Source organism: Planococcus citri, chromosome 5 (assembly GCF_950023065.1).
Source record: "Planococcus citri chromosome 5, ihPlaCitr1.1, whole genome shotgun sequence".
NCBI lineage: Eukaryota > Metazoa > Arthropoda > Insecta > Hemiptera > Pseudococcidae > Planococcus > Planococcus citri.
In genome coordinates, this window is record NC_088681.1 from 18,459,118 (window position 1) to 18,476,067 (window position 16,950).

At 34.8% G+C, this 16,950-nt stretch overlaps 2 protein-coding genes across 2 annotated transcripts in view; both read left to right on the forward strand.

Moving 5' to 3' along the window:
• The window catches only part of LOC135846515 (uncharacterized), a 540,933-nt gene that overhangs the window by 249,831 nt on the left and 274,152 nt on the right, over nt 1-16,950 (forward strand). The gene's annotated exons all lie outside the window — the stretch shown is intronic.
• LOC135847611 (uncharacterized) lies at nt 8,248-12,189 on the forward strand. Its single transcript, XM_065367230.1, has 2 exons — nt 8,248-9,489; nt 9,625-12,189. Exons 1-2 carry the CDS (start codon nt 9,193-9,195, stop codon nt 11,794-11,796), a joined length of 2,469 nt encoding a protein of 822 aa, XP_065223302.1. The 5' UTR covers nt 8,248-9,192; the 3' UTR covers nt 11,797-12,189.

The window sequence follows — 16,950 nt, forward strand, 5'->3', positions numbered from 1 at the left end:
CTGACAGATAGATTCTGTACCATTCTTTGCGCACAGTCAAAGCAGCTTGCATCGAAGGAGGATCAAGCATGCGAAATATGGTCGTTGATATTTCCAGTGGCAAAGCACTGATGATGTCAAATCGGCTTTCCTCGGTCGACATTCTTATTTCGCACTAAGCACTTTCAACTTGTAAAATATTTCACTTGAGCAGTTGGAGCAGTTTAAATAGCAATCTAGTTCGAAGGTCTGATCGCTATTGACGTTTTGGTGGAGAAGTACTCCCTTATATAGGATCGTATGGGGCGTGGCTGTTTGAAAAGCCACACCCAGTCGACCAATCAGACGAGGGCTTGGGTGTGGTCTTTGCTCATGCCTACGTGCCCCGAAAAGGACCACACCTATTTTTTACCAAATGCATTGCATAACCACACCCAGTCGGTCAAGTTGATCATGCCTACGTGACCCCTGAATGCTGTCTGTGTCACGTAGGCACGTATGGCAAACAGGACAACACGTTTACAGTGCCTTGTTTCATGAAATGCCATTTTCATTTCATTCCCTATTGAATATTTTCTTTTCTGGAAAGTAATCAATGCTGCCAAGTGTGAAAAACAGAAGTTACAACAAATTTTTCATAATTTCTCATCAAAATTGAAAAACTCTGAGATTTTTTTCAGAATAAAATGTTTAAAATTTAAAAATAATCAATCAGAAAATTAGACAAAATTTGCATGAAAATAAAAAAAAATGAAAGAAATTAGAGATGTTTTTTCCAGGATGGATTTTTTTTGGATATTTCAAGTTCGAAGATAATTGTGATTCTGACAGAAAACAAAAAATTCATAATTCATCATCTTTTAACGATTTGCCTACGGCGTTAGGGAGGGGGAAGAAGTTGTATCCCTAAAATGAATTTCAGGCAGGTAAACAAAACATAATTTTTCGCATTTCATGAATCACGATATGAAATTTTTATCATGGGCAAGATAACAATATCATCACCATTTTGAATTACGATCTCTCAATTTCCAATCACTCGGTGGTGGAATTTACCCAATACCATCGTAGAAAAAAATTCTCAAAAAAAAAAAGCTAGGTACACCTTGGCATCCCAGTAACGTTGGCTGGCGGTGTGCGGCGTATAACAAAAGATAAATGACACTTTAACCATTAAAGGCTTTAAAGCTTGACATAAATTTAGACGTAGACTTGTGATTTATAACAGGCGAACTTATTAATTCAAAGACACGCTTATGCAAACCCTTTACTTGTCTAACTTTTAAGCACCTACGAACACACATATGTTTCGAAGATTAGATACAACGAGCAGAATACAAACTTTCACACAGATAGTTCAAACCTGGTAACATATTCAAAATATGCCAAAAACTTGCCAGTAAATAATGCCGTTTCGATAAACGCTACCGGATACACAAGCGTATACGTACGAGTATAAGGTGTATGTGTGTAGTAAGTCTGCATCCATCCTCTATACACGCTACCTACTTGTAATATTTTGTCATCATGAGATCGAGAAGGGAGACAGGGCGATGAAGAGAGGCAGGGTCGATTCACCAATACTCTCACACTCGAGCATACTTTTCTTGTATACCCTTACGCAACTTATATGCCTACTTTACTAAATATATATAATCGTCGTATAGTCGCCTCCATCTATTAAGTATTCGCAAAGCCTCATGCCTCACACCTTCTTCATCGTGTTGCCTTTTCTGCTGGGAAAGCGTGAGAGATCCGAATGCCTACGCGAAAAATTACCTTATCAATGTAACCGAGCCATCGTTGTGAACTTTCTAGCTCACACTATATACCTTGAAATCGCACCGTGAAACTTTATACTGTACAGTCGACAACGCACGGTGACGCCTTCCTCGTAAAACAGTTCGACAAATGAGCCGGGTATTAAACTTACGAGCTCCATCGTGATCCTCCAATTTGTTCTCGTTTTCTTCTTTCTTTTCCTTCTTTTTTTTCCTTTCTTTTTTTCTATCCTTTAATAAAATTACCTCTATACTTACCGCTACATTGACTGTATAAATTCGTTTTTCGGTTTAGTTACTCGAGTGGGAGTACATTTCACACGAAATTGGCTGTTGAATGGCTTTTTCGTGTGAAATTTTTAACACCGGGTAGCTTTTGTTTTTAGCTAATCTTTTCACTTGTAGCCTCGTCCTAAAGTGAAGGTATCGATGAGATGACCTTAGCATGCTCAGAAGATCTAATCTGTCCATAGCCCACGTAAGAGATGTGGTTTGGATTTTTTTCAGTAGCAGGATAAAGAGTGGAACCCAAAAACCGCCAGTTTTCAAAATGGTAAAGGTCCAAATTTTTTTCACAGGCCAGTACTGGGCATTTTGCTCACTTCGAATATATGTTTATCTCAGATTATCAGTAGCAAAATGGGGAACAGGGGCCCCTTAAGTGTAATTTTTGGGCAAATTTAGCCCAAAAATTATTACTTATGCAGACATTATCAAGTCTTTGAAAAAGTTGTACATCACGTAATCTTATCCAAATGGGCAAAAATTTCGCGAAAAATTCAAATATTTCAACAACATTGTCTTTCTCGAGCATATTTGAAGAATTTTTAGCCCAAAATATGCTCACAATTTTTCAAAATTTTCAAAACATTGGCATGCGACGTATTAATTGAAATTTTGGAAGGAAATCAACATTTTTTATCAAAACTCTTTTGGAGCAGTTTTGAAGTATTTTGAGTCCAAAATTGAGTCACGATTTTTGGAATTTTTGAAAAATGTCATGCGATCAATCAGAATGAATCAAAATTACGCAAAAATCCAATTGTTTTGAAAAATAACAATTTTTTTGAGAATTTTTGAAGAATTTGGTTGCTTGTAATTGAGTCATAATTTTTGAAACTTCTAAAAAAATGCCTGGAAATTTTTCAAAAATGACTAAAATTTTGCAAGAAACTCGAGTGTATTGAAAATGATTTTTTTGAGTGTTTTTAACAGATTTTGAATTCAAAATTAAGTCACGCCTTTTGAGATTTTTGAGCTTTTTTTTTGGGAAAAATTCAGCTTTAAGAAGGAACGAAGATGTTTTCGAGAAGTTTTCAAGTGTTTTGCGCCCAAAATGAAGACGTGATTTTTGAGAATGTTGAAATGGCCTATCAAAATAAGTTGAAACTATTTCATAAATTTCAAAAAATTCATTGAAATAATTTCAAGTTCAAAATTGGGCAACGATTTCTGGGATTTTTAAAAAAATTTCATGAAATTTGCCTATATTGGGTTGAAATTTTGCGAGAAACACAAATATTTCAACGAGAATGTTTTTTGAGCAGCATCGAAGAATTTTCAGCTCGAAATTGTTTCATGATTTTCAGGACTCCTTAAAAAGCTGTTCTGCGAATCATCAAATGCGTTAAAATTTTCACAGAAAATCAAAAATGTATAATATCAAAACGCTTTCAAGCACCTTTGTACAATTTTCAGTCCAAATGATGTCAAAATTACATTCAGTTTCGATATAGTTTCCAAAAATCAACCAAATGCGAGGCTGAAATTTGTCAAAATTCAACAAAAAAAAACGTACTTAGACATTTTTGATGCTCTCCTAAAATTTGCATGAAAAAATTGGTGGGTCGCATGATACTTTTTCGAAACTTTCGAAAATCATGACTCAGTTTTGGACTCATCAATCATAGTTTTTCAAAAAAGCTCAAAATAATTCTCGTTGAATTATTTGGGTTCTTCGCAAAGTTTTAGCTCTTTTGGCAGATCGGAAAATAATTTTTCAAAAATTTCGAAAATTATGATCCAATTTTGTACAACAAAATTCTTTGAAATTGCTCGAAAAACATTTCCCCAAAATATTTGAATTTTTCTCAAAAATACTTGAAAACATTCTCACGAAATAACGACGAGCTTTGATGGATCGAAAATGATGATGCAATTTTGAGTAAAAAATTCTGAAAACTGTTCAAAAATAGTTTTGATAAACATTTTTGATTTTCTGCCGAAATTTCAACTTATTTTGATGGGAAATGACAGTTTTTTTTTGTTGGAAAATTCTGAAAATCAAAAAACCAATTTTGAGCTTAAAATGTTTCAAAAATGCTCAAAACAATTTTGATAATTTGCACGACATTTTTTCATAAATTTCAAAAATCATGACTCAGTTTTAGGTTCAAAATTTTCCAAACATGCAGAAAAAAATTTTTGAAAGAATTTTTTTGATTTTCTATCAGGATTTCAACCCATTTTTTTTAGATGATTTGCATGACACGTTTTTAAAAACTTTCTCAAAATTTTTTTATAAATTTCAAAAATCATGACCCAGTTTTAGGTTCAAAATTTTCCAAACATGCTCAAAAACATTTTTGAAAGAAATTTTTGATTTTCTATCAGAATTTCAACCCATTTTTTTATATGATTTGCATGACACGTTTTTAAAAACTTTCTCAAAATTTTGATACGATGTTGAAAATTTTTTGATTTTGAGTTCTATTTTCCTGCTATGAAAACTTAGAAAATTCAGAATAATTGGGTACCTGTCTTTTCTGATGTTTTAGACCCATAAGTATTCACAAATAACTAACTGAAATATTAGGTCGCAAAAATGTAAGTCAAATTGGACTTCTAGGTCACTTTTTGCCATTTGGACCGTAAACTTACAGCCCTGACAGCTAAAAGAAAATATTTTCAAGAGGAAACCAACACAGATCAATCAACTAATTCAAATGGGTAACATTAAATGAAAATTATTCTCCCATAAAAAAAATTATACGTTCCTACTTTGAGAACTGAAACCGAAAAAAATCAAAAAAAAAAATATATTCCCAGATATTTCATCGAGTATAAATATAGCCTACTCCCATACGAGTAATGTATGCGTATTGCCAATGCATAATTCGATAAACATATACAAAGTTGATTTACCGTTTAAACTTTTCTCCTCCTCTTACCTCATCTTCGTCTTCCTGGTTCTCAACATATGGTTGAAATACCTCTATAAAAGAATTTATAAAGAAGAAATAAAAAGCAAAAAAAAAATCTTCAACCGTAATTCGTCATATTTCTCTTACTTTGAACTCGCGATGAATTTATCGGGCTCTTTCGCCAGTTTGTGCGTACTTGTGTCTGAAGTGCTGCGACCGAGAAGCGATGTTTACATCGACCTGAATTATACCTACGTACTACAACGAATACTTATTCCAACAACGTTATGCTGAGCTTTTATTTGACTTATGCATTTTAGTAGCGAAGGTACCCGTACTCTCGCCGCGCCTGTAGCCTACCTATGTAATACGATAAGTGAGCAAATATAGCGAAATTAACGAGTTCAAACTCGCAAAATACTCGTTTTCTTTTTCAGCTTGAAGAAAATATTACGTTTAATGGGGGTTAATTGGTGGCCTTTACTTTTTTTAATGTCGTTATTCGGAGTATATTTTTTTAGAACGGGAAAAAAGAGGCTTTTTCAATGGGAGTGGATCGATGAAGGGGTCAATTTTGTGTGTAATTTGTAGGGGTAGGTATTTTTTGAATAGAACATTTTCATTCGAAGTTGTTGTGAGTGAGTTGGAATTTTCAAGGAGATTTGGGAACAAAAGATAGGAGGGGGGAGTGAAATTTATCATAAATTCTTCGTGTTTTCATCATAATCCATGAGATAATAAAATTCGACGAGTCTTCAACTAATAAAATAGTGACCAAGATCATGTACATATTCTGATAGAAAAAAAAATCACATCGATTATCACTAAAAAAAAAATACCAAAAAACAGAAAAAGTACCCAGGTAATTAAGCGAGGCAATTTCGGTCGTTTTCTTAATTAAGGAAGAAAATTCCATTGAAATATATTCAAGGCTAGATAACTGAAAAATGATAAAATTAACGGTATTACGAAAGCTTCCACCTTCTGACAGGTTTAAGCCAAGCACGAACAGTGGGTTTATGCCTCCGTAATTATAAATAAATCATACTTGCTCGCCCTACGAGGTGATGAGAATCTCCTTTCTCAGCATCATCATCGAGAATTGCACCAACATGTTTTTTTTTTGGAGGTCATTTCGCATCAATTCGACCAAGAAGGGGTAAGGGGGGGTCGGCGATTTTTTTGAAATTTTTCCTGTGGAAATACCTTCCAAAGAGATGACCAGTGGCGCAAATCGCAGCTCTCTTGACTTTTTTTAAAGGCTGCTAGGGGGTGTCAAAGTTTTCAGGGAACTTGAAATATCATAAATTTCAGCAGTGGATTACTCGATAACCGCAGTACCTACCAAAATAGAACTTTTTCCAATAGTTGAGGGTTTTGAAAGGCTTTTTGGTGGTATCATAAAAATCAGTGTTGTCACTTTTTTTCGTACGAAAAATTAGCTCGAAAAGTTTCAAAACGTAGTTTTCATATCGTTCCGATTCTCAAAAATTCTAAAAAAATATATTATGGACTACTTTTCATGCTGAACAACATATTAAAAAATTGGGATGGCGTTATTTCGAAAAGTCGATTTGAAAAAATCGAAAAAAAAATCAAAAGTTTGCAAAAAAAAAATGTGATTTTTTGATTTAAAACACGAAAAAAAGTTTTGATTGGTGAAGTTGACCCATTTGACTCCTATTTTTAAGTATCTGTTGAAAAAGTTGAAAAAACACTTTCACTCAATGAAATGAACTTATCACAAAAAAATCGGAATTCGAAAAAATTCAATTTTCAATTCCAAACATCAAAAAAAGTTTAAATTTATTCAGTTGTCTTATTTTGACCTATTTCTGACGTATTTCATGAAAAAGTTTGATAAAATTTACAAAACATGGCAAAAAATTCAAATTTGTTTTATTTTTTGAATTTGTTCGAATTTTGATTTTTTTAATGATGAGTTCATTTTATTTAGTGAAAAATTTTACCAATAAGAGAGAAATGAAACATAGTAGGTATATGAGCAGATTTTGTATCATGAGCAAGCACCACACCCATTCGCATATCTAATTGACCCATTGGGTGTGGTTATACAATGCATCAGGAAAAAAATAGGTGTGGTCCTTTTCGGGGCACGTAGGCATGAGCAAAGACCACACCCAAGGGCTCATCTGATTGGTCTCTTGGGTGTGGCTATGCAAGCAGCCACACCCCTTACTATGCTATATAAGGGAGTACCTCTCCATCAAAAGGTTAATAGCGATCAGACCTTCGAACTAGATTGCTATTTGAACTGCTCCAACTGCTCAAGTGAAATATTTTACAAGTTGAAAGTGCTTAGTGCGAAATTAAAATGTCGACCGAGGAAAACCGATTTGACATCATCAGTGCTTTGCCACTGGAAATATCAACGACGATATTTCGAATGCTTGATCCTCCTTCGATGCAAGCTGCTTTGACTGTGCGCAAAGAATGGTACAGAATCTATCTGTCAGATCGTACGCTGCCAAGAATTATGAGAAGACGTGTTCGTCAACGAATAAGGCAACGACAAAGGATGGCTAAATACCTGGACAATCCTGAGCGAATAAATGCTCCCAGACAACCACCTAAGCTAAATGGTGAAAAGAAACGCAAAGTCAGACGTGTAGAGTCACAGAATGTGGCCAAGAAGTCGAAATACGACTATGAGAGAGCCTGCTCCTCTGCTCCAAAACGACCCATGCGAATGTAAAATGCATAGAATCTTAAAATAATCATAAGAAATTGTAAATATTTAATTGTATTGAAAAAATGACGCGATAATAAATTACAAATGAAAATTATCAAACCTGTTTTTTTTTTCATTATCATTATCATTACCATTACCTAATACATACATACCTGCCTATGGATTGAGGAAAAAGTGGCGTTGAAATGTGAATTTCAAACATGCTGAAAATGATAAATTTCAGCCGAGGGGAAGGGGAAGGGAACAGAAAACCGATTGGACATTTCAATTTACCTATCTAATGAAGGTTCGAAATTTCAAGTGCTGAACACCAATTTTGGATTTTAGGGGAATTTTTGAAAATATACTTTTTTATGAATTAGGTAGAAAGTGTTTCGAACATGTAAAACTAATGTAAATCTTTCAATTTTCTACTCCCACACAAATCAACAATTAGCAGTTCAGGTTCCTTCCGGAGACTCCAGCATTTTTTTTTGAAAAATTTTAAATCGTTTTGAAATGGTCAAAAGTAAGGATATTTCAGGCAAAAGTTTCAAAATCACTTTTAAAACAGCTTTTGTTATTTTTTTAAGTTTTCGAAAATTTGTCAAACAAAATTAATCACTCACTGATTCAGAGGTTCCCTTGTCAAAAAAATATGGCTCATGGATTTCAACACCCGAAGTCTACTCACATCAACCAGGCTCAGCTCAAAGTTTCAAAACACTCAAAAAAATGAGAAAAAAAATGTGAAAATAGTTCCAAGAAAAATCTTACCAACAAAGAAAAATTCCCTCAAAACACGTAGCATTTTCTTAAAGCACATCTGGACTAATTCCCCCTGCAAAAATACCCATTCTAGCAAAAATTAGCATTCCAGAATGATTACAATATAAACGATATTTTAAATAGATAATTTCGACGATAGAATTCAATTACACGCGGTTGTTGAGGAAACAAAAAAAGAAATAAAAAAAGGAAAAAATACCCAACTGCAACGAAATCTTTTAAAACCCGCTTAAAGGCAAACTTCTCTCTGTTCGGCTGAAATCTCACCATTTGCTTTCACAAACACGACCGATGAGAAACAGAGAGCTAGATAGCCGAAGAGAGGAAAAAAACCACACAACGTCGATCAGCTGTTGACACGATGAGAATGAAAAAATACGAAATAATTACCCGAACCGTCCAGAGAGGATTATGCTGTAAAAATAAAAATATTAAAAAAACACACCGAACGAAAATATTTTTCTTGTAAACCTTTTTTTTTTCTACTTTTCCGTATATACGAGAAAAGGATAAAAAATACTGTTCGCTGATGCGATGTATAGGGCATTGGGGGCGGGTTAGCAGGCGTTGAATCGTTTAATTAAAAAATACACTAATCGTTAGCCGCCGCAAAATTAGATTTTACTCCGACCAATCAAAATGGTTTTACCACACCTTCTACACCACCCAGCTGAAGGTGTTTTGATAAATCCTGATTCCTGATAACAAACTTACAATTTTTTTGAAAATAAATTATTCAAGTTTCCCGATTTCACGTATTTGTTGAGTACTAATCTAATTTGTTGATTAAAAATTAAAATATGACATCATGTCATTCATTTGTGATAATTGTGGTAAATCTTTCTCGCGATTCTTTAACTTGCAAAGACACTGTAAAAATGCTCATGATATAATTCTTCAAACTCAGAAGAACAATAATAAAGAGAAAGAACCTGAAAAACATGCAAACCCAAATAAATCATCGGAATCTTACTCATGCCCGATCCAAGAGTGTGATTTTGTGGGCAATAAAACCAAAAATTTTGATTTACATTTTACAAATGATCACCCGAACCTAGAAATTGATAAGAAAGAAATGAGTTTTCAAAATGTGGAAGAGTTTATGGTAAAAATGAAAAATGATTTGTATTCTTACTCTGCTGTACTTTACTTACTTTTTTTTTCGTTTTCCCCTCCATTTCAGGAGTAATTTCTAATAAAATTATAATTCTCTCATGTATCCGTGTTTTCTCCTTTATAGACCTGGAAATCTTCGGTGGAGAAACAGAATAAGTGTCGATTCGTTATTCATACTGGACGAACAGCGAAGTATGAATATTATTACTGCCATCGGTCAGGTCGATTTACGAGTGAACGCACAGGAAAACGATTTTTGAAAACCCAAGGTTCATGTAAATTTGGTTCTTATTGTCCTGCCAAGATTTGTGCTAAAATATCGGATTGTGGGAAGTTCAACGTCACATTTGTTTCTACTCATGTAGGGCACCAACACGATGTGGCCCATTTGACCATATCTCCCAATACTAAGAAGCAATTAGCTCAAAAAATGTTGCTAAAAATTCCTGATAATGTTATTATCGAAGATATCCAAGAATCTGTGACCGATGACATTCAACGAGTACATTTATTGACCAAACAAGATCTGTACAACATTCGTCGCGAATTTAAAATTCCCATTGATGATTCGAAAAAAGATGAGAATGATGCCATTAGCGTTGACTTACTAGTACAGCAACTGCGGAAAAATGACGCAGCCGGAGACCAAGAAAATGATTCATCTAGCGTTCTCTTTTATAAACCACAAGATCGTATTTGTGAAGAGTATCCAGTTTTCAAAGAAGAAGATTTTATGGTTATCATCATGAATAATGTGCAGAGTGAAATGCTGAAGACCTTTGGTCAGGATGTTATAACGTTTGATGGGACTCATGGTATGAGCTACGATTTTCAGCTTTACACTGTTATGGTACTCGATGAAATCCGGCAAGGGTTTCCATGTTGCTTTATCATATCAAACCGTGAAGACGAAGCTGTACTTACGTTTGCATTTTCAAAAATCCGTGATAAGGTTGGTACTATCACTGCCAAGGTTTTCATGAGTGATATGGCCACCCATTTTTACAATGCTTGGGAAACTGTCATGGGATCAACTACGTTTCGTTTATATTGCTCTTGGCATGTTTTAAAAGCATGGAATGATAATTTAGTAAAAGTAAAGGATGACGCCAAACGTGAAGAAACCAGTAATTTGATTCAATCATTTCAGCAAGAACTGGACAAAAATAGTTTCGAAACTTTGCTCAAGGCTGGAATGGAAAAACTGCTAAATGATGAAGGAACTGTAGAATTTGCGAATTACTTCTATACAAATTACGTGAAAGATGAAAAGTTCCAACGTTGGGCATATTGTTATCGTACTCACTCTGGATTAAACTCGAATATGCATATTGAGCGAATGCATAGAACTATTAAATACGTTTATCTGAAAGCTAAAAAAGTCAAGCGATTTGATAAATGTTTAACGTACCTCCTAAAGTTCCTGCGTACTGAAGTTTTCAAGCATGTAATTATGCAGCTTAAAGGAATAGTATCGATTAAAGTGAAACACCTGAGAAATCGTCACCGAACATCCTTAACTTACGAAAATTCCGTAGCAGTAAATGTTGAAAACGAATCTTGGATAGTCACATCTCAGTCTGATGAGATGGTGAAGTACAATGTTGAATGGCATTCGGCATGCAAAAGTGATTGTAAGCTGAGTTGCAGCGAATGTAAAGCCTGCATTCATAACTTCATTTGTAGTTGTTATGACAATTCTATAACTTGGAATATGTGTAAGCATATTCACCAGGTTTGCGCGTTCATTAATCTTCACGGAAAAAATCAAGGAGTTCAAGGACAGCAAGCAATCATTCTCCCTCAACAAGAAACTGAACGGATAGAGCCAGAAGATTGTGTGATGAAAGAAATCATGAATGAAATAAAAAATAAAGATACCGGAGGTGATGAGGCTGAACGGAGAACGCAATCATTATTAATCGAAGAAATCACGGAAATGATAAAAACGCCGGAAGATAACACGTACTTTACCAATGAATTGATCAAGTTGAAAAACCATTTCTTGTTGAAAAACTCTGCTGTACAAATACCTGTTCTGATGTCGAAGCCAACGGATGGTGAAAAGAAGACAAAAATTCAAAAGAAAGCCGATAGCAGTTCAAATATTATTCCTCAGCGCCGACTGTACTCTACTAAGAAAAAAACCACATCTAAACGTAAAAAAATTATCAAAAAGCCAACGTTGGCAGAAAAAGCTGCTGTTTCTTCCGTAAATTTTTTAATTCCGTCACTTCAAGGACCGCAGAAGACTGGAAACGTAATTTTGCTAAGTCAGAAAGATGTGAATGAATGAAAAAAAGATGAAAATATGTATTAAGGTACCTATTATTATGTAGTTACGAAAAAGATTGATGAAAAAGAGTCCAAAGAAAGAAACTCTAGAGTCTTAGATATTAATTTCTTGACATGTTGTATTATTGAAATATTTTATTTGTAAGGTTTTTACCATTCATTATGTGATGAATAATGTTTTTGGTGCTTTTCGTAATAAAACAATCACTTTTTTCACTCCTTTTCTCCATACAATTCATAGAGTAGAAAATAGAAAGTGAAAATCATCTCAATCCTAAGATCTACGTTTTCAAACACACTACAGTGTTATCACTATTTTCAATGGGTTGCTATGGAAACGTACAGCTCGTTTTCATTGGTCGGAGTAAAATCTAATTTTGCGGCGGCTAACGATTAGTAAAAAATACGCGGACAACTGTTTCCTATCAGTATAGTTTTTCATATTTTTTCCCCTCCCTTCTTGTCGGATCTCTCTCTCTGTATCTTTCTCATTCTCGTCCTTGTCTGAACACCAGCTATGATACGTTTTCCTCGTCTTAAGCCTTTAACTGTTTTGAATTTAATTAAAATACGAAAATACGTTCGGTCGTAATAAAGTTACGCAGGGTGCATAACTGGTCATGCAGGTCGTGCGAATCGTGCTAAAGTTTAGTATTTGGTTGAGTGGTCATGTATAAGTCGTGCGAAGTCGTGAAAAAGACATACATTTGATCAAAAAAAATAATCAGAATTGAAAAATGTAGTCAAAAAAATCATAAAACATACTTACCCATTTTACAAAATATCTGAAAAAATCAATTTTTTATTGTGGTTATTTAAATGTACCTACGAGAAGATATTTGAAGACAGCTAGATGAAAAAATCAACATGGAAGTTCGTATTGGTCGTTGAAAATCTGTCCATTTTTTTTCAAATTCAGAAAACAAAAAATTACAATTTTTATTTGTGGAGGGGGGGCTGGTCAAGTATCTTTCATTTTGGTGTTTTAATCAGGAGAAAAGGTCATATGAAGTCATGGATTTCGAGTTTGAAAATTTTTTAGACACCCTATTACGCTTCGGTGTATTTTTTCTCCGCATACTCGTATTATTGTTGGTCGAGATTAAACACAATACACACTTTCCACATTCGACACGTGAAATTTTCTCAGCCACCACGATCCCTTAATATTATGTCTCGCCACCTACTCGATGGGTTGTATTTCATCGCCATGAACACCAAGTCAGGGTAGGTGCAGGTACCTATATTATTAAGTCTATGTGTTTGTGTAATGTGTAAGTATACAATGCTAGGTGTAAAATTTCCATCGTTGTGTATGTTTCATCACCTTATAAGTATAAATGTAGAGAAAAAGACGTAGCGAGGATTTTAGATTCCCCCTGCCCCACCATACTGCTTTACTCGTGCAATTTACTGAAAGGTGCAGATTCGAGAATTGAACCAGCGACACAGATCTATGTACTTTTACCAATTGGATATCTCGTATAGTTCGTTTTACAAATTAGGTTACCTTTTTTTTTGCAGTAAACTACGACTATACGAGTACCTAACTTATACCCAAGTACGTATGATTCTCCTTTCTTTCCATTCTTCTGTTCTATTCTGTTTTGCACGCTGCTAAAAACTCGCGTATTTTATTCTTACTGTGTGCGAAATGAAAGAACAGTGAACTTATACGAAATAGAGGTGTGTAAAACACGTGGGTATTTATTCGAGTGTGTGTTTTTTCGATATTTAATTATAGAAACGAAGTAATTTATTTAGATTTTGAAGGTGACTGATTGATGAATACTTACTTAGCAGGTGAATTGTAAAATAATCAATTTTTTCAAAAAAAGATAAAAGGCACGAGTTTATTTTCTTGTTGTTCATTTTCGTGATCACATTTCTCTCTCTCGAAAACCCTTTGTTGAAATCTGATGATTTTGGTGTTTTAAGATTTCTCAAAAATTATTTTTTCTTTCCAAACTGTAAATTAATGTTGAGCGGGTTCTGCGCCAGGAGAAAATACAAATCTCCATTTTCGCCAAGATCAAGCTATTTCCTTACTTGGGGGGGGGGGGGTCTCCTCTCCAATCAACGAAAGCCTTCCGGGGCAAAAAACATTTCTATGTCAGTACCTATCGTTTTTTTGGCCATTAATTACTCATTTTAAAAAAAGCCCGATTTTTTTGACAATGAACAATAAAATTTTCGCTTTTCAGTAAAATTTCTAAAAGAGTATCACATTTTTATCAATAGTTTCCAAAAACTCCAGTATCGAACTGGAATTGTCGAAGTGATGCTTTTTGTCAAAAATTGTAGGTATGAAGTGCTTGATTTTTATAAAAATGGCCAAAATTGGATATTTTGTTGCAGGGAATTCAAGAAAGCTCCCTTTTTTTCAAATATTCTTCCAAAATCTTGTTTTGTTAACTACAATTTTGAAAAAAAAAAACTTCATTTTTTTCACACATCCGGGAATTTACGAATTGGTCCAAAATTCGTTTCCAAGGGTGCAGCAACTCCGATGTTATGGATGCTTATTTTCATTTTTGGCACCTCCAGAGCGATTTGAAAGCTTTTAAAGGTTGATATGTTGTAGAAAAATTCGTTCATTTTACTCAAAAAAAATTTTTTTTTAATGTTAGAAAATTCGTCAAGAATCCAGAAATGATCTTTAGCTTCTGGAATTTTGACCTTGCTCGTTGATTTTTTGAAATCAAAAGGTCATTCCATTTTCTGTTCTCCCCCCCCACCCCAACATTTACCATTTGCTGAATGTTTGTAATTCATATTTCAGCACTAATTTTTTCTCAATCTTAATGAAAGCAGAAGCAGGTTTGATATTAATTATGATTTATTATCGTGTAAGTTTTTCAATACATGTACAAGTTGAATATTTACAATTTCTTATGATTAGTTGAAGATTCTATGCGTTTTACATTCGCATGGGTCGTTTTGGAGCAGAAAAGCAGGCTCTGTCATAGTCGTATCTTGGCTTCTTGACCACATTCCGTGACTCTACACGTCTGACTTTGCGTCTCTTTTCACCATTCAGCTTAGGTGGTTGTCTGGGAGCATTTATTCGCTCAGGACTGTCCAGGTATTTGGCCATCCTTTGTCGTTGCTTTATTCTTTGACGAACTCGTCTTTTCATGATTCTTGGCAGCGCACGATCTGACAGATAGATTCTGTACCATTCTTTGCGCACAGTCAAAGCAGCTTGCATCGAAGGAGGATCAAGCATGCGAAATATGGTCGTTGATATTTCCAGTGGCAAAACACTGATGATGTCAAATCGGTTTTCCTCGGTCGACATTTTTATTTCGCACTAAGCACTTTCAACTTGTAAAATATTTCACTAGAGCAGTTGGAGCAGTTTAAATAGCAATCTAGTTCGAAGGTTTGATCGCTATTAACGTTTCAGTGAAGTTGTGCTCCCTTATATAGCATCGTAAGAGGTGTGGCTACTTGCATTGCTACACCCATTCGACCAATCAGATGAGGGCTTGGGTGTGGTCTTTGCTCATTCCCATGTGACCTTAAGAGGACCACACCCGCTTTTTACATGCTGAGATGAGAACCACACCCTGTTGACTGATGGGATAGGCTCATTGGGTGTGGTCTTTCTTCATGCCTACGTGACCCGAATCGAACACTGTTTGTGTCACTGGTCACGTAGGCACCTTTGGCAAGCGAGATCACAATTTAATGTTCCCATGTTTTACGGAAAAGAAAAGGAAAATGATCTATCCCGAGCAAAGCGAGGACGAAAGCTGTGAAAAATTGGCAATAATTCAAAACGTAAAACAAAATCATATTTGTATGTATTTTTGATGATGCAAAAAGTTGTTCTTCATGGCTTTAGCATCTTCAGTTTTCAGGAAATTATAATATTTCAAAAAAATGTGAAATGGGGCCCCCAGGGTATCTAACTGGTAGTGCAGGTAGTGAAAATAGTGAATTTAGTCAAATTGGTAATGAAAAACTTCATTACTGCGATCATTTTTTTTTTTTATATAATTTGGATTGAAATTGAAAAATACTGTGTACTTATACAAGTTTTCTTTCAATTTCTTCGTAAATGTGCATGTGAAAAATGGGTGGGGGAAGGGGGTGTTGAGTGAAGATCTCCTTGAAAATTTGGTAAATTCTGGTAATTTTCAATCATTGGAGAGGAGGTTGATTTGACGAATTTCTTGACACATTTCTGCAGTTTTGCCAAATCGTCATTCAATTTTGAGAATTTCCGATTAATTCTAGGTATTTTTCAATGATCTAAGCAGTCTGTGACAAATTTAACCCAAACGAGACATTTTCTCACATTTTGATCGTTTTCTGATGGTCCATCAAATTTTGACATTTTTGTGTGATTTTCACAATCAATCTTACAATTTTTATGATATATACCTACTTTTGTAAGAGGGTAAAATGTCTTAAAGCATGATTGGTAATGTGACTTACGATGGTTGCTATTGTGTTGTTTCCAAGAAATATCCCTTAGAGTATTTCTACTAAATACTCACCGGAATACCTCACATGCTCGGCTAGGGCGTGAGTAGGAAATGGTTGCTTTTACACTCTTAACATATGATCATACACACCATAAATAATAACAAGTTATACACGAGAATAATATTTAATGTGTGCAATATTAACAACACGTTACATGATTAGCACATATGCAAATGTACTAGTTAACATGACACTTTCTTAAACTAAATATACACACGTTGGTGTTACACACTGTGGTGTAGGTTTGGATAAGTGATCTCCTCTGGCAAGGAGATCTAACTTATTCACACTGATATGTGCAAGTACTTACCCAGAGTGGCGACGAGTAGATCATCACTCCTTCTCGTCTATTAATTGGTTTCACTAATAACTAACTAAAACTAAAGCACTAAATATAACACTTAACACTCGAGAGTAAAAACTTATACTTAAATGACTGCATTAACCCATTAACCGTGAATAACATACCCGCGTGCACTCGGATACATTACTGGCGTTCTGTACTCTCGTCGCTTGGCTCGTATGGCTAGCTGACGAGAATACAACGCAGTGTTGCCTTAGTGCAACGCAGTGTTACCATGTGGGCGAGCCCTATACATACCACGTACGGCATAGTAGTATATCACATATGCCCCTCTGAGGTTTGCTCGATGGCGTA